Below are 19,639 nucleotides of genomic sequence, written 5' to 3' on the forward strand. Positions count from 1 at the left end.
AGATCATGTATATATTTTATAAAAAAATTATAATACTTTTCTATGAAAATATTATGTATTATTTTTTTGTTCTTAATAACTAATTTTTCGATCCGTGACTAGTTCTAAGTATGCAACTGTTATATTAAATACTCATAATGAAAATTTTGTCATCCTTAATCATTTTATTTAGCTCCAACATGACATGATTGTGAAACATAGTGTAATCTATAAAAAAGAAAATGCATTCTCCTATCAGTTTTACTTTTTAATAACCCTTATAAAACTTCTGTAAAAAAAAAAAACGCTTACAAAACCGTGACCGAAATATTTAGACCATTACTTAAACCAACCAATTATTGTCTGGATGTGGATGTAATTGAAAAAAAACGGTAATCTTAAAAACAAAAAGCAAGAACTACCAATAAATACTTTTAAAAATCATTGCTTATATTTTCAGCAACATTAAAAAAAAAAACTTGTACAAACGATTTTGTTGGTGTTTTCATAAAAAAGAAACCGTTTATCTGGTGTGATTGTAGCATTATATATATTTTTTTCTTAACCTTCAAATTTATCAAGAAAAATGATGATGATTAATCTAAAGTTTATAGAAAAATAAGTAAAATCGGATAAAAAAATTTATTTTTGTTAAAAATTAAACTTGAAAATTATCTAAATAATTTAACCTTAATTCAATATATTAATCATTTGTGTCTACTTACTTTTGATGTGAAGATAGTATTTTATGTTTTTTCCGATAAACTTGTAGTTATATTTTGCAACGTGACCAACGAGAATTATTATTACTTATTTTTTCTCTTATCGACAATGTGTTCAATTATTGTTGATTTATAATTCTAAATCTTTTTGTAAAGTCGCAACACATGACGATGAGGCATTCTTGATTGGAAGAAAGGAGAGGAAAAAATGAATTTAAAAATTATATGTTGGCACAAACGGTAAAAGATAATGATCTAAGATGAATGAAACAATGGGTTGACCCAATGAAAATATGATAAATTGTTTTTTATCCCTCTTATGTATGTTTGGGAAAACCTAATTAGCCATGTTTCTTTAGATCTAATTTAATTTAAGAAACAAGTCATATACTTTAGGGCCCATTACAAATAATTTTAAACATAAAAAAAAGTGAGATTCAGACATGCATAATCCATTATCAGAGGTTACAAAAAAAAAATTAAGAGTAAAAAACGACATCTGATTATGTCCTCTAAATAATTGATTATGGCCTCTCTTTTTTTCCCTAGTGCAGTACGGAAATAAAAAAACGAAAGATTTTGTTTCATTTCTAATTGTTTAACAGAATGAAATAATTAATATTATATTGTTAAAAAAATTAAAAAGTAAAGATAATATCAAAATAATTGATTAAAGGCACGGAAAAATCTATTATATTAACTTAAAAATATATTTTCAAAAGCTTTACTCAAGAGAAACAATTTAATATAATTTAGGAGTTAATTAAGAAAGTATGAAGAGAGTATGTGAGAAGAAAGATTATAAAATAAAGTCACTTTGTTGAGATAAAAATGTTTTTGAGTGAGAGTGTTGTAATTATTGAGTGAGGTACTAGGGTTTGTAGAGTGATACACTATTTAGGGTGTGTTACAATCTTATAATCATTTTTGTGACAATGAAATACTTTTTGAGACAATTCTATGGACGTAGGCAAGAGATGCCGAATCACGTTAAATTCTTATATTTGTTATTAATTTTTTTATGGTGTAATCTTTGTTGTGTTCTCACAATCCTTTGTGGGTGTGAGTAATTTTATTTGTGAGAATGCTGATCCAACAGTGGTATTAGAGCTATGGCCAGAAGCACACAAAGGTTCAAGATATTGTTGTTTGATGAAAAAATAAATTTTATGATTTGACAAAGTATTATTGAAGACCTTTTGGTGCAACGAGGTCTTGATCAAACATTAGAAAATGAAAGCTTGACTTCTATAAAGGAAATGAGTGGACTAAGATCCAAAGAAGGGTTGTGATCACAATTCGGTTAGTCCTTGCTCCTGAGATAAAATACAGTGTGTTGAAGGAGACAACACCAACGACTTTGTGAAAGAAGCTCGAGAATATTTATGCATCAAAGTCGCTAACCAACCACCTTTAATTAAAGATGGAGTTGTATCAACTATGAAACCCCCATCAAACATATTATCAATGCCAATATATAGAATAATAGTTTTTTTAATCCTCTCTACATATAAGGGAATAAGAAAGCGATTTAAGTACAAAGAATTTGGTGATTTTTATGTTAATGTTGTTTTGTTTTGTAGTATTTTTCCGAATGTAGATTGATTTTATTTATAGTTCGTCTCATATCTTTAGGGTGATTTTGTTTAAACTTTAGAAAAATAACTTTAAAGTATGCACTTTTTATATAAGCATTTTTTTAAGAAACATATATGATTTACTTCTTAAAATAAGTAAAAAAGAAAATCATTTTTAAGCATAAGCAATCAAGAAAACACATTAAAAATAAAAACTACTAATTTTATCAAAAAAATATTTATTTCAAAAAATAAGTTTATATAAACTTACCCGTAGTGAAGAAATTTAATCTTTTAAAGAGACGTTTCATGACCCTCACATCTCATTACTCTCAGTGAAGAGTCATAACTCCTGACCCTTGACGAAAAATCACATGTCATGCCTCTTAATTAATAACCACATTTATTCATACTTGCATCTTTGTATGAGTGGGCAAGTAATTTCATGGAAGCATATAACCTTTCATTAATTTTGATAATCTCTCACAAAATTTAAGAAAAAATTGTTCAAAGAAAGTGGAGAAAAATGGAAGCTTATCTAAGAAATTTATAAAAAATTCAAACAATTGAGAATGATTAAAAAGATGAATCAAAATAAACTAAGTAATGTAGCATACAAGGAATGAAATAGCCTAACATTTAAAAGGAAAAAAAAAACTTATTTTAAAAAGTAAATACAATAGGTAAGATATCTTTGGGATCCCTCTAAAATTTGAAAAATTTTAATTTCATTCTCATAAAATTGTAGGTATTAATTTGATTCCTACAGAGATAGAACAAATTTTTATGTTAATGTTGTTTTGTTTTATAGCATTTTTCTGAATATAGAATGATTTTATTTATAGTTCATCTCATGTCTCTGGGATGCTTTTATTTAAACTTTTAAAAAATAACTATAAAGTATGCACTTTTTATATAAGAGTTTTTTTTTTTAAGAAACAGATATGATCTACTTCTTAAGATAAGTAGAATCTTTTTTTAAGCATAAACAATTTAGACAAACACATTAAAAAATAAAAAACTACTTATTTTATTAAAATAAATATTTATTTCAACAAATAAGTTTATACAAACTTACTTTTATTAAAAAAATTGAATCATGTTGAAATGTCATATCTCATATACCCTTGACGATGTCATATCTCCTAATTAGTAATCTATTCATGTTTGCATCTTTGTACGAATATGCAAGTAATTTCACGAAAGGATATAACCTTTCATTAATTTGGACAATCTCTCACGAAATTTAAGAAAAAATTATTTAAAGAAAACAGAGAAAAAAATGGAAGCTTACCTAAAAAATTTATGAAAAAATTCAAACAGTTCAGAATGATTAAAAAAATATATAACAACCTCCATATTATGTGAGTTCATATTGAAAAGGGAAATAAACATTTTTCCTTAGAAATTGAAATAATTTTTTTCAAAAAATCTTGTCAACTTTTTTCATCAATATTCACGTGTGTATATAAACGTTGCATGTTTTTGTTGCTATGAAAATACAAAACTATAGTAATTCATTGTTGAGTGTACTACTCCTTGTCACTAATCAACAATATGGAGGAAGTATCAGTGATAATCGTAGGTGCAGGTCCTTCTGGACTTGCAATTTCTGCATGCCTATCACAAAACTTTATCTCTCACATAATACTCGAGAAAGAGGATTGCAGTGCCTCTCTTTGGAGGAAAAACGCTTATGATAGATTAAAGCTCCATCTTGCTAGCGAGTTTTGTGTTTTGCCTCTCATGCCTCACCCACCCTCAGCCCCAACTTACCTATCCAAAGATGAATTTGTTCAATACATTGACTCGTACATTGCATGTTTCAACATAAACCCTCTCTATTGTCGTATGGTTGAGTTTGCTGCGTATGATGAAGTTGAAAACAAGTGGAGGGTCGAAGCGAAGAAGACTCTTGAGGGCACAAGTGAAACTTATGTGGCTAAGTTTCTTGTGATTGCCACGGGTGAAAATAGTGAAGGGTATATTCCTGATGTGCCTGGACTAGAAAGCTTTGAAGGAGAGATAGTGCACTCCAAATACTACAAATCGGGTTCAAAATATGAAACCAAAGAAGTTTTGGTAGTTGGGTGTGGTAACTCTGGGATGGAGATTGCTTATGATCTCAATGACTGGGGTGCAAACACTTCTATTCTCATCCGAAATCCGGTAATAATTTTTTCATCCACTATCTGTGTTGGGATATTATCTATCATTTTGTGTCATTAACCAAACTAAAAATCGGTTAAACAATCTCATCTTATGTGCCTCAATAAAATTAGAATAACTATATTAATAGTAGAACCCACTTGTTTAAATTTTTTCATACACAAAATTATGAGTAATTATATATTTCTTCCATTATTTTTATTAATTTTAAATTTTACCCACTTTTCAGATTTGATTTTTTTTTTTTGCAATTTTTTCTACACCATCTCTTTTAAGAAAATATTGATATCTGATTTTGCAATATTGACTAAATTATTTTTTTTGGAATGCTAGAGTGCAATTCGAATTATATTTTGTTTTTGTTCTTCTGGGAATGTTTTTCCATGATTAAAGGATGGTGATGTGCTACTTGACAGTGGATAAATCTAAAAGAAGACTTGCCTTTCCTGTTTCCATGCTGGTACAATGACCAAAGATTATGCATTGGTTAAATTGTGGGATTTCGGGGTTGCAGATTAGGGGGATTCAAAAATCATGCATGATTGAGATTTTTTTGGAAAGAAAATCATGATTGAGATTTTGATCATGCAATACATGGGATAATTTGTTTCATTATGATGGGATGTGTGTAGCTATTGGAGGAGACATGCAGACATGTTTTCAATTGGGTCCGTGTGTATTATGCAGTATAGATTGGGTGTGAGAAATTATGCAGGGAATGCATTATTATTTTTGCACTTATTGTCAAGTGGTGAAGGATTTTCATGCTAGAGAAATATGTAGTTAGTAAAAAATAATAGGAATAATATATAATTAGTCAAAGATTTATGTAAGAAAAAACTTAAAAAAGGGTCTAACTCATAATACAATGGTTTTAATTTTATTGGATCACTTAGGATGAGATTATTTAATCCATTTCTACTTGGGTTAACTAGACCACCCCATTATTTATATATAAGTTTGTAGTTTGTAGACCATGTTTTAATTTTTTTGGATATTGTTTTGTGCCATATATAGTTTTTCCCTTTTTCTTTTAGTAAAAGGATTGGTTTATTTAAATTTCAAAAGAAGAAAAATGATTTTTGTGATTGAATTAAAAGTGTTATTTTTTATATATAAAAAATTATTCTTATTTTATTGTAATTATAAAAATACTTCTATAAAAACATATATAATTGCAGTTTTTTTTATTAAGAATCAATAATTATATATTTTAGTATATATCTAACTTGAGTCTTTTAAAGAATATTTTTAATGATATTAAATTAAATAGGATAAATTATATATTTTAATATAAGAGGAGGAAGCAATGTAATCGCATCTTTTGGAGGAAATGTGTAATTTATTTTGTATTTTACATAAGAGAGAATTAAAGACACTATAATACTGATTTATTTGATGAGAGATGATGTATTTTAACATAAGAGAAGAGAAAACAATATAATTTACTTTCAATGAGTTCTATCCCACTAATGATGATAATGTATCCAATATCCTTAACTCAAGGAGTGTTTTGCAAAAGTGTGAGAGATACGTCATTACTTTTTAGATTGAACATATTTTTCATCGGGTTGATAATCTAATTAATCACTAGCCCACAAAATATAGATTGAGTTTAGTACAATTTCATCCCGCTAGTTATATTTGGATACCAAATGGTCACTTTTTTTTTTTAATCTGGTGACGATACAGATACATAAGTTGTATGCAACAACTTTTATTTACAACAATTTATACACTAATTGTTTATGAAAATAAAAATGTTTCTGATTTGTAGGTTCATGTCTTCACCAAAGAATTGATCAATGAAGGCATGCGAATGCTGAAGCATTTACCCGTTCATGTTGTGGACAATATCATTACCTCTTTGGCAAACATGGAATATGGTGATCTATCTAAGTACGGAATTTATCAGCCCAAAAAAGGACCCTTTCATCTTAAGTTTATAACTGGAAGGGCTCCAGTTATCGATGTTGGAACCATTGAAAAGATTAAGGAGGGAGCAATTAAGGTACTTACAACCATGTTATCCATATGCCTTTTATTTTAACAAAATAAAATTATATCAATTTTTTTAATATTTTTTTTCATAGTCTTAATTTTACAAATATTATACATTTGGGTATTTCTGGAATTTTCTTCATATTAATTTGTGCTCCCAACAGGTAATTCCTTCTCATATAGTGAGAATTGAAAACAAGAAGGTCATATTTGAAAACGATGCTGAAAAGGAGTTTGATGTAATCGTGTTTGCTACTGGCTACAGAAGTGTAGCTAATAAGTGGCTTAAGGTATGAATAGAACTTGTAGGACTTTTATTTAAATTGTATTTATTAATACGTTTTTGTGCATTTTATTTTCTTTTTTCACATCAAATGAGCTTTAATCTTCTACGCCTTATATATGCTGCCAAAACAAAGAATATATGTATATTTCTTCAAACAAGAAGATAAGTACAATTTGAATTCACTAAAATGATTGATTTCTATTGCAGGATTACAAATATGTTCTAAATGATGAGGGGATGCCGAACAATGATTTTCCAAACCATTGGAAGGGTGATCGTGGATTATATTGTGCAGGACTATCAAACAGAGGCTTATTTGGAGTCAAAATGGATGTTGAGGCTATTGCTGATGACATCAACCAAACTCTCAAGTTACATTAAGAATTATATTTTATACGAGCATGTATCCTTCAATTTCAATATATGGAATTATAGTTTATTGAACAAAATTTAGATGCAGTTCTTTAGTGGATTATATTTCAAGCTTATCTTTAATCTAAATTGGAGTTTATCTCGATAACTTAAGTGACAAAAATTTACATTAAAGATTGTATTAAATAGATTATCGAGATAATATTCTAATTCTCATTAGAAAAAAATATGTATGAAAAAACACTAATGCAACTGCATGAAATATATCCCATAGAGTGGAGTTGAATAAGTGTATTACTGTGATTTCCTCTCTTTGTACGATAAGTTTTTGGATGCTGAGAAGATCTTGATTCTATTGAACTTCCAAATATCCTTCAATTACTCACTTCCATTCACTTCATGGCTAGAAAAGCAATTTACTCTTATCAAACTAGGTGGTTAATTAACAGTTTATGTGTGTTTGTTTTATAATAGAAAACAATTTATTCTTATAAGAATTCTGTTTTTTAAAACTTAATAAGTTTTAGTGTGTTTAGAAAACCATTCAAATCCTGTTGAACGAGAGTTTTCCATTTTCCAATGTAGAAATGGAGAAGCAACTAGTAAGTGGAGGCTTGCTTCGAGTTAAAATGGGCAATAAAGGCTTCAAAATGAGCAAATTTTGTAAATTTCAACCGTGTATGACTTACCAAGAATTGTTTGAGTTCATGCTTGATTATTGCCAAAATATGTTTGAGCATAAAATTGTGTCTTGATCTTCATTTTAAAAAAAATAAAACTTGAGATATTTTTACAAATTCAATTTACAAAACTTAAGTTTCAACCAAACTTAAATTTAAAAACATTTATTCAAGTATTAATTTAAAAATTCAAATCAGTTGATGTTAAACACATAAATTTTTTTAAATATCTAATATAACACGACATAAGGGGCTGCATCTGATCAATAGCCAAAAACCAAGAATAAAAGGGAAATTAAGCCCTTTTGAATGGGAAGATAATCAAATGTCTATGAGAGCACCCGTTGCTCCTCTGCATTCCATCATCAGTTCATCACTTTTCCATCTGAAAAATTAATTAAGGATAAAAATGAAAATGAACCACTAGATATAAATATACAGCTAATTAAAATTAGAATAATTCTTAAAAATAGAAGGACAACATGGTTGACCGTTGCATACCACAAAATAGTTGAAGATGAAGTGCAGTTCCAGAGCAAATAATGATGCTCAATCATATTGATAATTTTGTACTGCAAGTCCTGCTATAAGGAATGTTCATACTTCGTATACATGTATCCTAGCGCACATATTAATTTGAATATGAAAAAAATATACTTTGTTATATGTAAAGAAATGTGCTATAAAAAAAAGCTGGGTCTTGCTATAAGAAATTTAAAATAAAAAGTTTTTATTGAAATTCACACTAAGAATTCATTGGATATATATACTAGTTCTTTTTTTCAATGTTATATGCAACATTTATAAATTAAATTATTTCACTGCACTATTGTCAAGATTTATGTATAATAATGTGACTCAATATATACGATATATAAAATATCTTATGAATTACATAATATATATATGGTTTTAATTGTTCATTTAATTATTACTTCTAAAAAATTGTTCAGTTATCTATTTTAGTAAAAGAAATTTAACTTACTTTATTATATGCATAAGCTAAAAATTTACAATAAGTAAAAAAAAATGATTAGATTAAATCAACTGTTAACTTATAAAAATATATAAACAAATTTAAAAAATATTAATATTTAAACTATGTTTTATCAACAAATATAATTGAAATTAAATATTTTTAAATACGTAGTAAATTTTATAATAATTTAGAGTAATTTATTTAAAATAATATTTAAGATTATAAATTAAAATATGAATTATTAAATATATATTTATCGTCTCTTGTTATTATATATATTTATTGAATTCTACATATTATATTAATATATTTAAATTTTATAAAATATATTTTTAATATATATATTTATTAAATATATGACTATTGATATGAATCATGAATGCATATACAATTAAAATATACTTATATTTATTAAATAAAATTATTTAGTACAAAATTATATGTGTGTGTAATTCCAAATATATTGTTTTTTACTTCAACAAATAATTTTTTTTAAAGAACTAATTTAAAACCCAAAAGTTTAAAGATTTTTTTTATGTGACACCATCTGAAGATTCTCAAGCCTGAACCGAACAGCTACACAAAGTTCGCGTCGGTTGGAGTTAAACGTAATAATTATGTTTATCGACGAATGTTAATTATTATTAGCGAGAAATCCAAACCTTAACTAAGACAAATCTTATATCTCCTGTTAAACATAACACTGAACACCTATTACTTTTTTTTGTTCTTCTTTCTTTCCCCATTTTCCTCACTATCAGATCTGAATCAATCTCAGGTTCTTCAATTTCATTTCACTCGTAATTCACTTCTCGTGATTTCCGAATCTGACCGCCAAATCCTTATTACCTTTGTATATATAATATATCATCTCTACTTTGCTGCTCAGGTGATTTCTTCGTCTTCTTTAGTCGCTGTCAAGGTTCGTTGTTGATTGTGTTCTGTGTGCTGGTTAGTGATCAGTGTTTTTCTGTGTTTCAGGAGAAAGACCAAACGAAATTAGCGGAGGAATATCTCCGCCACTGACGACAATTGACAATCGGTGAGTATATGCGTCTCTATTTGTGCTTGTTACCAAGATGAGAATATGCTTGTTGCTAATAATTAAAATATGCTGTGTTGTAGTTCCTTTGGGTATTTGTATTTTGAAGTAATGGATTTGAGTCATTTGATGTTGCGGGATGTATTTGTATTTTGTTCGTTAGTAGTTGCTCTTTACTTCATGAAGTTGATGGTTTGAGTGTTCACGATTTGTTTGATTCGTGGTTTATTACTGTACGAGTTTGTTAAATAAAATAAAATAAAATTCGAATCATGAGATGAGCCCTGCAATTCACTCTTTATCTTGACATGTTCAAATGCTGTTAATGTGTTTGAGTTCAGATGTGGACAACAGAGCAAGTTCCATGCATGCTTTGAGTGTCTTTGCTACATGTGACTTGTTGGTTACTGGTTTAGCTTACTTAGTATTAATGATTTTAGGACTGTGTGTTTGAAAGGATGATTGCTGATTTGGTTGTGGAAAGTGATAATCACCTTTACTCCTATGCTGTTCAGGTGTTGTTTTATTCCTTGTAATATGAGGACTGATGAGTATTGTAAGTAATTGAATGACTATTTGCAAGATTAAATTGCTTCTAAGTAATAAGTTCTTGCTTCTTTTGCTTTTTTTCTCTTGCTTTTGGGTTCTCAACTTGTAGGCTTCATAGTGGAAATAATATTACTAATAATTAACCAAGTGTCATGTAGCTTTTGAATATTTTTTGTTTTGGTGGATTAATTTTCTTGCTTTGATGTCCTTCAAGATTTGAGTGCTTGTCTACAATTTTTTTTTTGTAATTTTTCCTATATATACCTTTTAAGTTACTTTTCTATGAAATATGCAAAAGGTTTAATTACCCATATAGTCCCTATAGTTTTTAAATTTATCCCTTTTAGTCCCTATATTTAATAAGTGGATCCTTTACATTTTAATTTCCAAAAGGTCCCTGCCGTTAAAATTCTCTAACTAACGGAGTTAAAAAAAATTTAACGGCAGAGACCTTTTGGGAATTAAAATATAAACTTCAGGGACTAAAAAATCCACTTATTAAACTTCAGGGACTAAAAGATTCTCTTATTAACTATAGTGATTAAAAGGGATAAGTTTAGAAACTATAGAGACTAAATGGGTAATTAAACCTATGAAAAAAAAGAAAGAAAAGCCAAGCCAAAGAACAAATCCAAATGAACTTATGAACCTGATTTTGATCCCATTGGTTAGTTTCATACCGAACAAGCAAAATTTCCAAAACCAAACCAAACAGAATTGGGTGTTTTGAATTGTTTGGAAATGTTTTTCCTTAACCTTGTGCCCACCCCTAGATAACTCCATGACAACCATAAAAAGTCACACCAAAGTTTAACATGTCATATTGGCTGGATCACCAACTTAAATTGATGAGCTAATGGCTGAATCAATGTAGCTGATTGGCTGACCACTGATAAGTTCAAGAATAATGTACACCAAGCAATATTAATTGGGGGCAAAATAATCATTTACTCATGCATATTACTGGGAAACATCATCATTGAGGATTAGTGATCCTAGTACACTTTTAAGCATGATATAGTTTTTATTTGTTCTTTTTCCTGAACAGTAATAACCCTGTCAGACTTGATTCATACAGATGTAGGTTTATCCCTTTGGGTAAAGAAGATAAAGGTGAGGGAAGAGATGGTAAGCAGAGTCTCGTACAGGTCCAGCAGCCTCTTGACTGGTAGATTTCATGCTAGAAAGCTATCTCCTAGCATTATCACTTTCTACACCATGTTCATATTTTCTTTCTCCGTCTTCGTCTTGTTCTACGTGAGACACATCAGTGTTGATGAAGATCCACCACACCCTCTGCTTTCTCAACAATCTAAATCTCACCAGGTACTCTGCTATTCCCTTGTTTATTCTTTCCATCATTTTCAATTGAATCAAATTGAATCAGATTTAGGGATCTGGAAGGAATTCGTGGGTTTCCTGAATCCTTGTTGATCTTCTGATCTGATTCACTTTACTGTTAGAGATCCAAAATCAGATACTGATTTGTGTAAATTGAATTGGCTTTGTTAAATTGTCTTAGTGGATTTCTGCATCCAAGAAATGAGGAAAAAAACAAGAATTTTTCTGTGCAGAGAAGGGAATTTTTGAAGTTGTGGAATTTAACAATTTTGATAATTGATATGTTGTATGTGTGCTAGTCATTTTCTTTTTTTTTATGTAAGTCTTCCAATATTTTTTTCTCTCAAAAAGCATTGCATGCAGTTACGAAAATGTATGCCAAGTGGTTGTTTGCTTACATATTTAAGAGTATCAGTTTTTATTCTTGGAATGGTATCAGCGAGTTTTGTTGGTTCTAGTATATTATTAACTAGCACTCTGTCAGTTCAGGCTTTGCTTTTCTTTTTTTCTCCCTTGTTCACACTCAATAACTGCTCCATATTGTTGCATATTGCTACAGGTGCCAGAGTTACCTGTGCACTATAAGCAACTTTGGGATACTCTGTTCAATCATGGCTTACACCAATGTGTCAAGCCGACTACTAAATATAAAGGTTTCAGATGCTTACACCTATTCTTGTAATAGCCTGTTTGTTGAGTTTTCTTCTTGTACTTGGTTCCACTCCTTTTATTTAAGCTCTTTTTTAAGCCACTTCTATAATTGGTTGTCCGTCAACCACAGCAGTGTCGTGGTCATTGTCTTGTGCATTTTTTGTCTCTTCTCCTTTCTCTCAAACATGTTTTGCACTTTTACTTCGTCAGCTGCCCAAGGATTTGATCGCTACCTAACTGTGAGAAGTAATGGTGGACTAAATCAAATGCGCACTGGTGTAAGTCACTTCTCCCTCTCTTGCACTGTCTTGTAACTCCTATATAATAGCTAAATCCGGGCTCTTATGCTTGTAATTGCATGTATAGTCAAATATTTAATATCCAATTACAGTTTCAAACTTCAGTACATGAGAGTTACTTGTATCTGTCTAGGTTTATGAGTTACTTCTTTTGACATCAAAGGCAGGGAATTTAATGTTTTTTTCATTATTCTTTTCCTTTTGGCAGTTGTGAACATTTTGATTTTGACTTTGTTTTCCCATTCCTGCAATACTTCATCAGTTCATTGTATTTGTTACATATGATGCATTGGATATGGTGAAATGCTGTTCAAGTTTTTGTTTTGTCTTGTGTACAAAGATTTCAGTTTGCATTTATCGCACCTTCTTGAAGATTGGTAGTCACTTTGTGTGAAGCCAATTGTTGTATTACTTGAATTTTTTCATAATTTATTTGCATTGTAAGTAATTATTCCTTTTTTCTTATAGATATCAGACATGGTGGCTGTGGCACATATAATGAATGCAACTTTAGTCATACCTCAATTGGATAAACGCTCATTCTGGAAAGACTCTAGGTATTACTGGATATACTCTATTTTTAAATATGTATTGTATCCTTTTTCCAACTTTATCTTCTTATTGGGTGTGTGCACAGTGTATTTTCAGATGTATTTGATGAGTTTCATTTCATCGAATCCCTGAAAGGAGATATCAGGATTGTTAGTGAGCTTCCCAAAAACTTGGAAGGTGTCCCCCGGGCCAGGAAACACTTTACTTCCTGGTCTGGAGTCAGTTACTATGAAGAGATGACAAGATTATGGAGTGACTATCAGGTTACTCAAGCTTTTCCTATATGATCTTCAACTTCTTGTGGTTCTCATTTTCTGGAGAAAGCTTTGTTGTAAAACTCTCTAATTGGCTAACATAGTTTTACTTGCTTAAATTTGAATCTCAAATCAGAAACCTGTAAGAATTAGATGTAACAGGAAAAGGGGTTGTAGGTATAATCATCAGGGATTGTTAATCTGAAAGTTTGTAATGCTGTTAACCAGAGAAATAGAAAATGGAGAAGTTACTTCCGAATTCCAATGATCACCATGCAAGATGCAGGTTTATGATTATAGAGAAATGAGTGAATTATGTGCTTTGGTAATGTGAATAAATCCCCCTTTTGTATAGGGATGCAGCTGAAATTACAATGAAAAGAAAATGAAAATTTGTTAGATGGCATCTGCGAAGAACATTGTCCCTCACCTTCAACTGCAATGACAATTTCCATTGCCATTGCCAAACACACTCATTTGGACTTGTTAGAGCCTAGAATTAATTCCATTACAATTAACTGGTGTATGATGGCCCCTTGCTAGTATGCTTTCATCTTTTTCTCCATTTATTCTGTTACAGTCATCCTTATCCTTAATGGCATGTCCATTCCAAAAGATATTTGTTGGCTCACTTTTGAAGCATTTGCATCAATACAACTCGAGGTGATAAGTAACACTTCCCCAACTTTCAATGTCAAGATTTTCTCTCCCTCTTGACACTTCATCAAGTTGCTTCAGGGAATATTGTTAATTCTCCTGAGATTTAGAGGTTTTTGCAAATAATTTCATCTGTTTATGGGCCAAATCTTTGTAACCATTTGCTACTATCATCTTAAGGAGATCTCACATTTCACATTGCTAAATCTCTCTGAGGGTTCTGAACCTGGCACCTTTTGTCCATCTCTCTAAGATAAACTGTGATGGAACTTCTGTTCTGTTCATATTATAAAGAACTATTCTAGGCTGCACAGAAATCCAACATGCTCAAACTTCAAACTACTGCGGTTAACTGTTTCATTTGGAGAATTTAACATGGCACTGTATTGGCTATTATCTTCAAATGCATTTGCTTTGTACTCAAACAATGATCCATTACCACCATATAGTTTAACAAGAACATCAAATAAATGGAAAATAGAACACCATCATAAAGATTAGCACCAGGATAAAAAATCAAGACAATCTTAATTGTATCAAACCATATCCATAACTGATTCTGGTGTGCCTTGAAGATAATGACCAACTAAGTACCTCTAAATAATTTTCTTAATAATGCTAGTGCTTCAATTTTCATTTTCATGTATTTGATTCTGAATAGTTCCGGACTACCTTATGAAAGTTGCAGTATGACTGAGCACTGCCACTGAGACACCTTTATGCTTGCAGTGTTATCACAAGAATTAATAGCTATACTTATACCCAAGCAGTTAATAGAAAATCTTGGTGAGATTTTAGTATTCAAAAAACTTTAGTCAGAGAATTCTGCACTACATATTTTATGGGGGTTCAGTCATATTTGAATTTTGAAGGATATAGAACGATCATCCTTTACTAGTTTTTGAAAGATGTCTGTTTTTGGCATTGAGGACCACATGCTGACAATTTGTTGATTGCTTACTTGTGGGGTGTGTACAAAGTACAAACTTAATACCTCTTCTCAGTGAAAGGCATTTCTAAATTCTAATTTATGTTCATGCTCTGCAAGTATTTTCATATTTGTCATTGTGTTTCTGTGATCATTAAAATTCACTTTTTGGCTTCGGACATTTTTTCAATCAAAATATATTGAACAAATAATGATTTGATCTTCCAGGTGATACATGTTGCAAAATCAGATTCTCGACTGGCAAACAATGATCTTCCTCTGGACATACAGAGGTTGAGATGCCGTGCGATGTATCATGCACTTCGATTTTCTCCTCCTATAGAGAATTTAGGAAAGGTTTGGCTCTTTTTTGTTGTTCTAAATATCTTGTAAAAATATTATGTGTACATCATATTGCGATTTAGTTACTGATAAAATGATGATGGACTGGAGATTAAAGAGGCAATAACTGATTCAATTTCCATGTGATTTTTTTTCTTCATTTAATGAAGCAATTTAGAGAGAATGAAAAAAAGTATGTGAAAGGATAAAAAATTGAAATGAAATGGGAATTTTCCTTTCAATTTGTGCCTAAATAACTGAGCTTTAAAGGCAAAAGGTTGGGACTTTAAAAGATGAAAGAGAGATGGATTCAGTCTACTATTGCTTTTGTATTTGAAAAAGAAGTTATTTTCAATTGTGGCAAACAGTGACGCATAGCAAAGTTTTGATTTTAGAGGATTTGCTTGATGGGACAGAGGCATGACAAATTAAATATTGTTAGTTTAAGATTTTGTGGGAAATTTTGGTATATGGGGCTGGGTGACACATAGTTGTCTCATCAGTCATCAGTAGATACTTTTAGTGATATAGTATTAGAAATAATAGAGTATAGACTTGAATGTTGAAAAGTTGTTAGGTTCAAAACCTTGAGAGTTTCAAGTCCAATATTTTGTACATCATGCTAGAAAGTGATGCATGTGATCCCAGGTTTGAGCTGTCCTTTTCACTTTTGATGCATTTAAGATATGGAGCTCCCTGTTAAATTAGGTTCTGAGCATACATGACGGTTACAAAACAGAGGTTGGTGGATCGGCTGAGATCACACGGAGGAAGATATATTGCTCTCCATCTGAGATATGAGAAAGATATGCTTTCTTTTACTGGTTGTGCATATGGTCTGACAGATGCAGAATCTGAAGAGCTTAGAATTTTGAGGTGAGAGAGAATAGTTAATTATGTGTTTGATACATCTATATATAGAAGTACTTAATCAGTCGACTAATATTCTTTTAAAAAAATGTTTCAATTCTTCTAGGGAGAATACAAATTATTGGAAAGTAAAAAAGATAAATTCAACAGAACAGAGAGTTGGAGGATTTTGTCCACTGACTCCAAAGGAGGTGGGCATTTTTCTTCATGCTCTTGGGTATCCCCCATCTACACCAATATACATTGCAGCAGGAGAGATCTATGGTGGTAATACTCATCTTTCGGAGCTCTCATCCCGCTACCCTAATCTAATCTTTAAGGTTTGTAAATTGTTTTCTTTGTCCAATAAGTAGTCCCATAGCACATAATCTGTGAGTGAGGTGCAATGACAGTGATTAATTGATTGGTAAATGGCAACAGGAATCCCTTGCAACTCCTGAAGAGCTGAAAGATTTTGCCAATCACGCTTCCCAAACTGCTGCACTTGATTACATAATCTGTGTAGAGAGTGATGTATTTGTTCCATCATATTCAGGAAATATGGCAAGAGCAGTTGAGGGGCACCGCAGATTCTTAGGTCACCGCAAGACAATCAACCCAGACAGGTACCGATTTCAATAAATTGTAATTATAATTTTTTCTGTGGACTGTTGATACATTTCAACCAACTCTAGTTATCTAGTTTTGTTTTTCTTTGTTCTATTTCTTCAATAAAATGATGTGTAAATTTTCTTTCAATGTGTTGTATTTATCACTCATCCCAAAAAAGAATGCCCGAGGATTGTATTTAGCTTTTTCTCAAGTTTTTGTTATCTACTTTGTCATAAAGTTGATAGGGTTTCCCTTCCCTTTCCATTTATGCTGATTCAATGCCTGATCTAAATATTATTTGTTCTACATGTAGAGATGAAGTACAGATGAGAACATTGCATTGGATGAGTGAACATACTAGACAAAATGAGATTAGGAATGAATGCATTGGAGAGAAAGTTGGGTAGTATTTATTGTTAAAAAAATTATATAATCTCCTTTGGACATTTGTAAAGAATAACCGTAGAAGCTCTACTAAATACAGTAGATCAGATAGAGGGTATCCTTATTGCTAAGGAGGAGGGACAGAAAAATTATAAGGAAAATCATTAAGGATTTAGATGTTAATGATGCCTATAGGCATGATTCACAATAAAACATTATGGTATCATTTGATTCATGTAGCTAATCCCACTTAATGAGAAAAGGCTTGGTCATTGTTCTCTGTTTCTTCCAGTGTCATTTTCATATGTATCAGGCTGGTGCACCATGCTTATGCAGAATGTTTGTTATGCCTTGAAATTTTGAATGATCTAATGTCTCATTCTGGATATCACTTGCTTCTGTACAGAAATACTTGAATTTCTGATAATTTGCAAACCGGATGACCAAGAGAAAATACCTTTTTACGCTTTTGATTCCTCATTTTTATCTCTCTCTCTTTTTTAAATTTTCTTATTCATTTGATCTTCAGGAAAGGACTTGTTGGAATTTTTTATATGCTGGAAACTGGAGAGCTAGAAGAAGGAAGGGAACTATCAAATATGGTGCAGCGGATGCACAAGAACAGGTTACTTTCTTGCATAACGTTAACTCATGTTTATGCAAGTAGACCATTCATTAGATTCCTCTCCCTTTTTTCCTTTTAATATGTAATTATTCTTCTTTCCATTTAATATACAATTACTTGTTCTTTCCCTTTGCACCATAGTTGACTTTATTTCCCCAGTTATCAAAATCAAAGAAGTTACATGTTTTTCATGATTATACATAGGCAAGGAGCTCCAAGGAAAAGGCACGGTTCTCTACCGGGAATTAAAGGCCGAGCACGATTTAGGACTGAAGAGCCCTTTTATGAAAATCCATATCCTGAGTGTATATGTGGTTCTAAAAGCAAACTTGATATAACATGACGACAAACCAACCTGCAGTTCCAATCTAGAATTTTCTTGAAGGACCGGTTAATCTGTAAATTTTTGGTTTTGATAAACTGTGTAATTCTAATTGGCCATTTCTGGTGTACTTGGTTTGCCTGTGCCCAATAGCTATACCCTTGATCACAATATACATGATGTTGGCTGCTTAGCTAACAATATTTATTTAGCATTTCTTACTTCATAGAACTCAGAAAACGAATTACTTTATTGTTAGATTGTGCATGATTTGTACATTATATTTTAATTCGTTGATAGAATATATATTATTTTTTCCGCTTACATTATGAACTCTAGTATCTAGGTAAGCCCAAGGATAGAAGATAAAGGCGAAAGGGAGAGTAATTTTTTTTATTTGAAACAATACCAAATTAGAGACTAAGAAAACCAAATTAGAGAATAGTTTATTAAAAATAAAAATATTATCCTTTTCCATTTTCTTTTTAACTTTGTTTCCAAACACCTTAAATAAAATAAAAAAAACAGATTTGGCCTTTTTTTTTTTGAAGAATTTAATTATAATAAAACACTGATTTTTTTTATTTGTAGGAATTGAACTTAAATATCAAGAAATTTATAATATTTCATGTATATTGTTTAATCAATTGAGTTTTACTTCTCGGTAAACATTGATTTATTCTATAGTAGAAAGATGTAATGCTTTCATAATTCAATGGGAGTTAAATGGTTAATATATTATTTAAAATTAAATTAATAAAAATATAAATAAATAAATAAACAGACAAAATAGAAGAAAATTCAAGTTTGTTACGTGTTTTTCATTTAGATTTTTCTAGGGTAGAAAAAACCACTAATTTTAGGGTAAGCAATTGGTGTCACAACGACTGGAATTCTTCAACTCACCTCACTTTCACCTACAAAACTTAATACATAAATACTTTAGGGTGCCTTTGATACACCCTAAGCTACATGGATAAGGAGACAGAACAAATCTTTGAGTGATAAGATAAATTTTTATGAAGTGTATCATTTGGGAGACAATGTATGTTTAATATACAAAAGTAACAAAAAACGTATTAATAGATGTATAGTTGGATGTGTCATTTATTTAACTATTATTAGTCTTTGGCTATTTTATTTTATTTTTGTCTCATTTGATTACATTAAGAAATGAATATTTATAGTTAAATTTAAAATATTTATCTTATATTTTAAATTTGCTTAGTGACTTAACAAGCCATGTATTACGAGTAAAATTAGTTTATCATTTAATAGGCTGGGAGACCCCTCGAAGTATTTGACCCATAAAAAAAAAACTATAGTTTTATACTAAGAAAATATATTATGTGATTTATGCTTATTTATATAAGGAAGCATAAAATAATGGAAGTAGAGAAAAAATTGAAGTAAACAATAAAAAAGAAAATTTGATTAAAAAGTTGGAAAATTATCTCTTTAACTTTA

General features: G+C 30.3%; 2 protein-coding genes across 2 annotated transcripts; both read left to right on the top strand.

Annotated features, from left to right (window-relative positions):
• The first annotated feature begins 3,835 nt into the window (after positions 1 to 3,835).
• LOC100778306 (probable indole-3-pyruvate monooxygenase YUCCA10) lies at positions 3,836 to 7,115 on the top strand. Its single transcript, XM_006579261.1, has 4 exons — positions 3,836 to 4,447; positions 6,225 to 6,458; positions 6,613 to 6,738; positions 6,942 to 7,115. Exons 1-4 carry the CDS (start codon positions 3,836 to 3,838, stop codon positions 7,113 to 7,115), a joined length of 1,146 nt encoding a protein of 381 aa, XP_006579324.1.
• Positions 7,116 to 9,416: 2,301 nt separating this feature from the next.
• Positions 9,417 to 18,291, top strand: LOC100778847 (O-fucosyltransferase 38). Its single transcript, XM_003522443.4, has 13 exons — positions 9,417 to 9,654; positions 9,747 to 9,807; positions 11,435 to 11,682; positions 12,257 to 12,350; positions 12,559 to 12,626; positions 13,116 to 13,204; positions 13,285 to 13,462; positions 15,267 to 15,395; positions 16,120 to 16,256; positions 16,357 to 16,570; positions 16,671 to 16,855; positions 17,755 to 17,850; positions 18,055 to 18,291. Exons 3-13 carry the CDS (start codon positions 11,482 to 11,484, stop codon positions 18,191 to 18,193), a joined length of 1,530 nt encoding a protein of 509 aa, XP_003522491.1. The 5' UTR covers positions 9,417 to 9,654; positions 9,747 to 9,807; positions 11,435 to 11,481; the 3' UTR covers positions 18,194 to 18,291.
• Positions 18,292 to 19,639: the final 1,348 nt, after the last annotated feature.

The sequence above is a fragment of the Glycine max genome, chromosome 4, assembly GCF_000004515.6.
Source record: "Glycine max cultivar Williams 82 chromosome 4, Glycine_max_v4.0, whole genome shotgun sequence".
Taxonomy (NCBI): domain Eukaryota; kingdom Viridiplantae; phylum Streptophyta; class Magnoliopsida; order Fabales; family Fabaceae; genus Glycine; species Glycine max.

What these genes read in the sequence shown, in the direction of transcription:
- LOC100778306 (XM_006579261.1), top strand. Translation starts at nt 3,836, where the DNA reads ATGGAGGAAGTATCAGTGATAATCGTAGGTGCAGGTCCTTCTGGACTT. An exon ending in CTATTCTCATCCGAAATCCG is followed by an intron (nt 4,448 to 6,224) that starts GTAATAATTTTT and finishes TCTGATTTGTAG; the next exon opens with GTTCATGTCTTCACCAAAGA. An exon ending in TTAAGGAGGGAGCAATTAAG is followed by an intron (nt 6,459 to 6,612) that starts GTACTTACAACC and finishes TGCTCCCAACAG; the next exon opens with GTAATTCCTTCTCATATAGT.
- LOC100778847 (XM_003522443.4), top strand. Translation starts at nt 11,482, where the DNA reads ATGGTAAGCAGAGTCTCGTACAGGTCCAGCAGCCTCTTGACTGGTAGA. An exon ending in GCCGACTACTAAATATAAAG is followed by an intron (nt 12,351 to 12,558) that starts GTTTCAGATGCT and finishes TTACTTCGTCAG; the next exon opens with CTGCCCAAGGATTTGATCGC. An exon ending in ACCCTAATCTAATCTTTAAG is followed by an intron (nt 16,571 to 16,670) that starts GTTTGTAAATTG and finishes AAATGGCAACAG; the next exon opens with GAATCCCTTGCAACTCCTGA.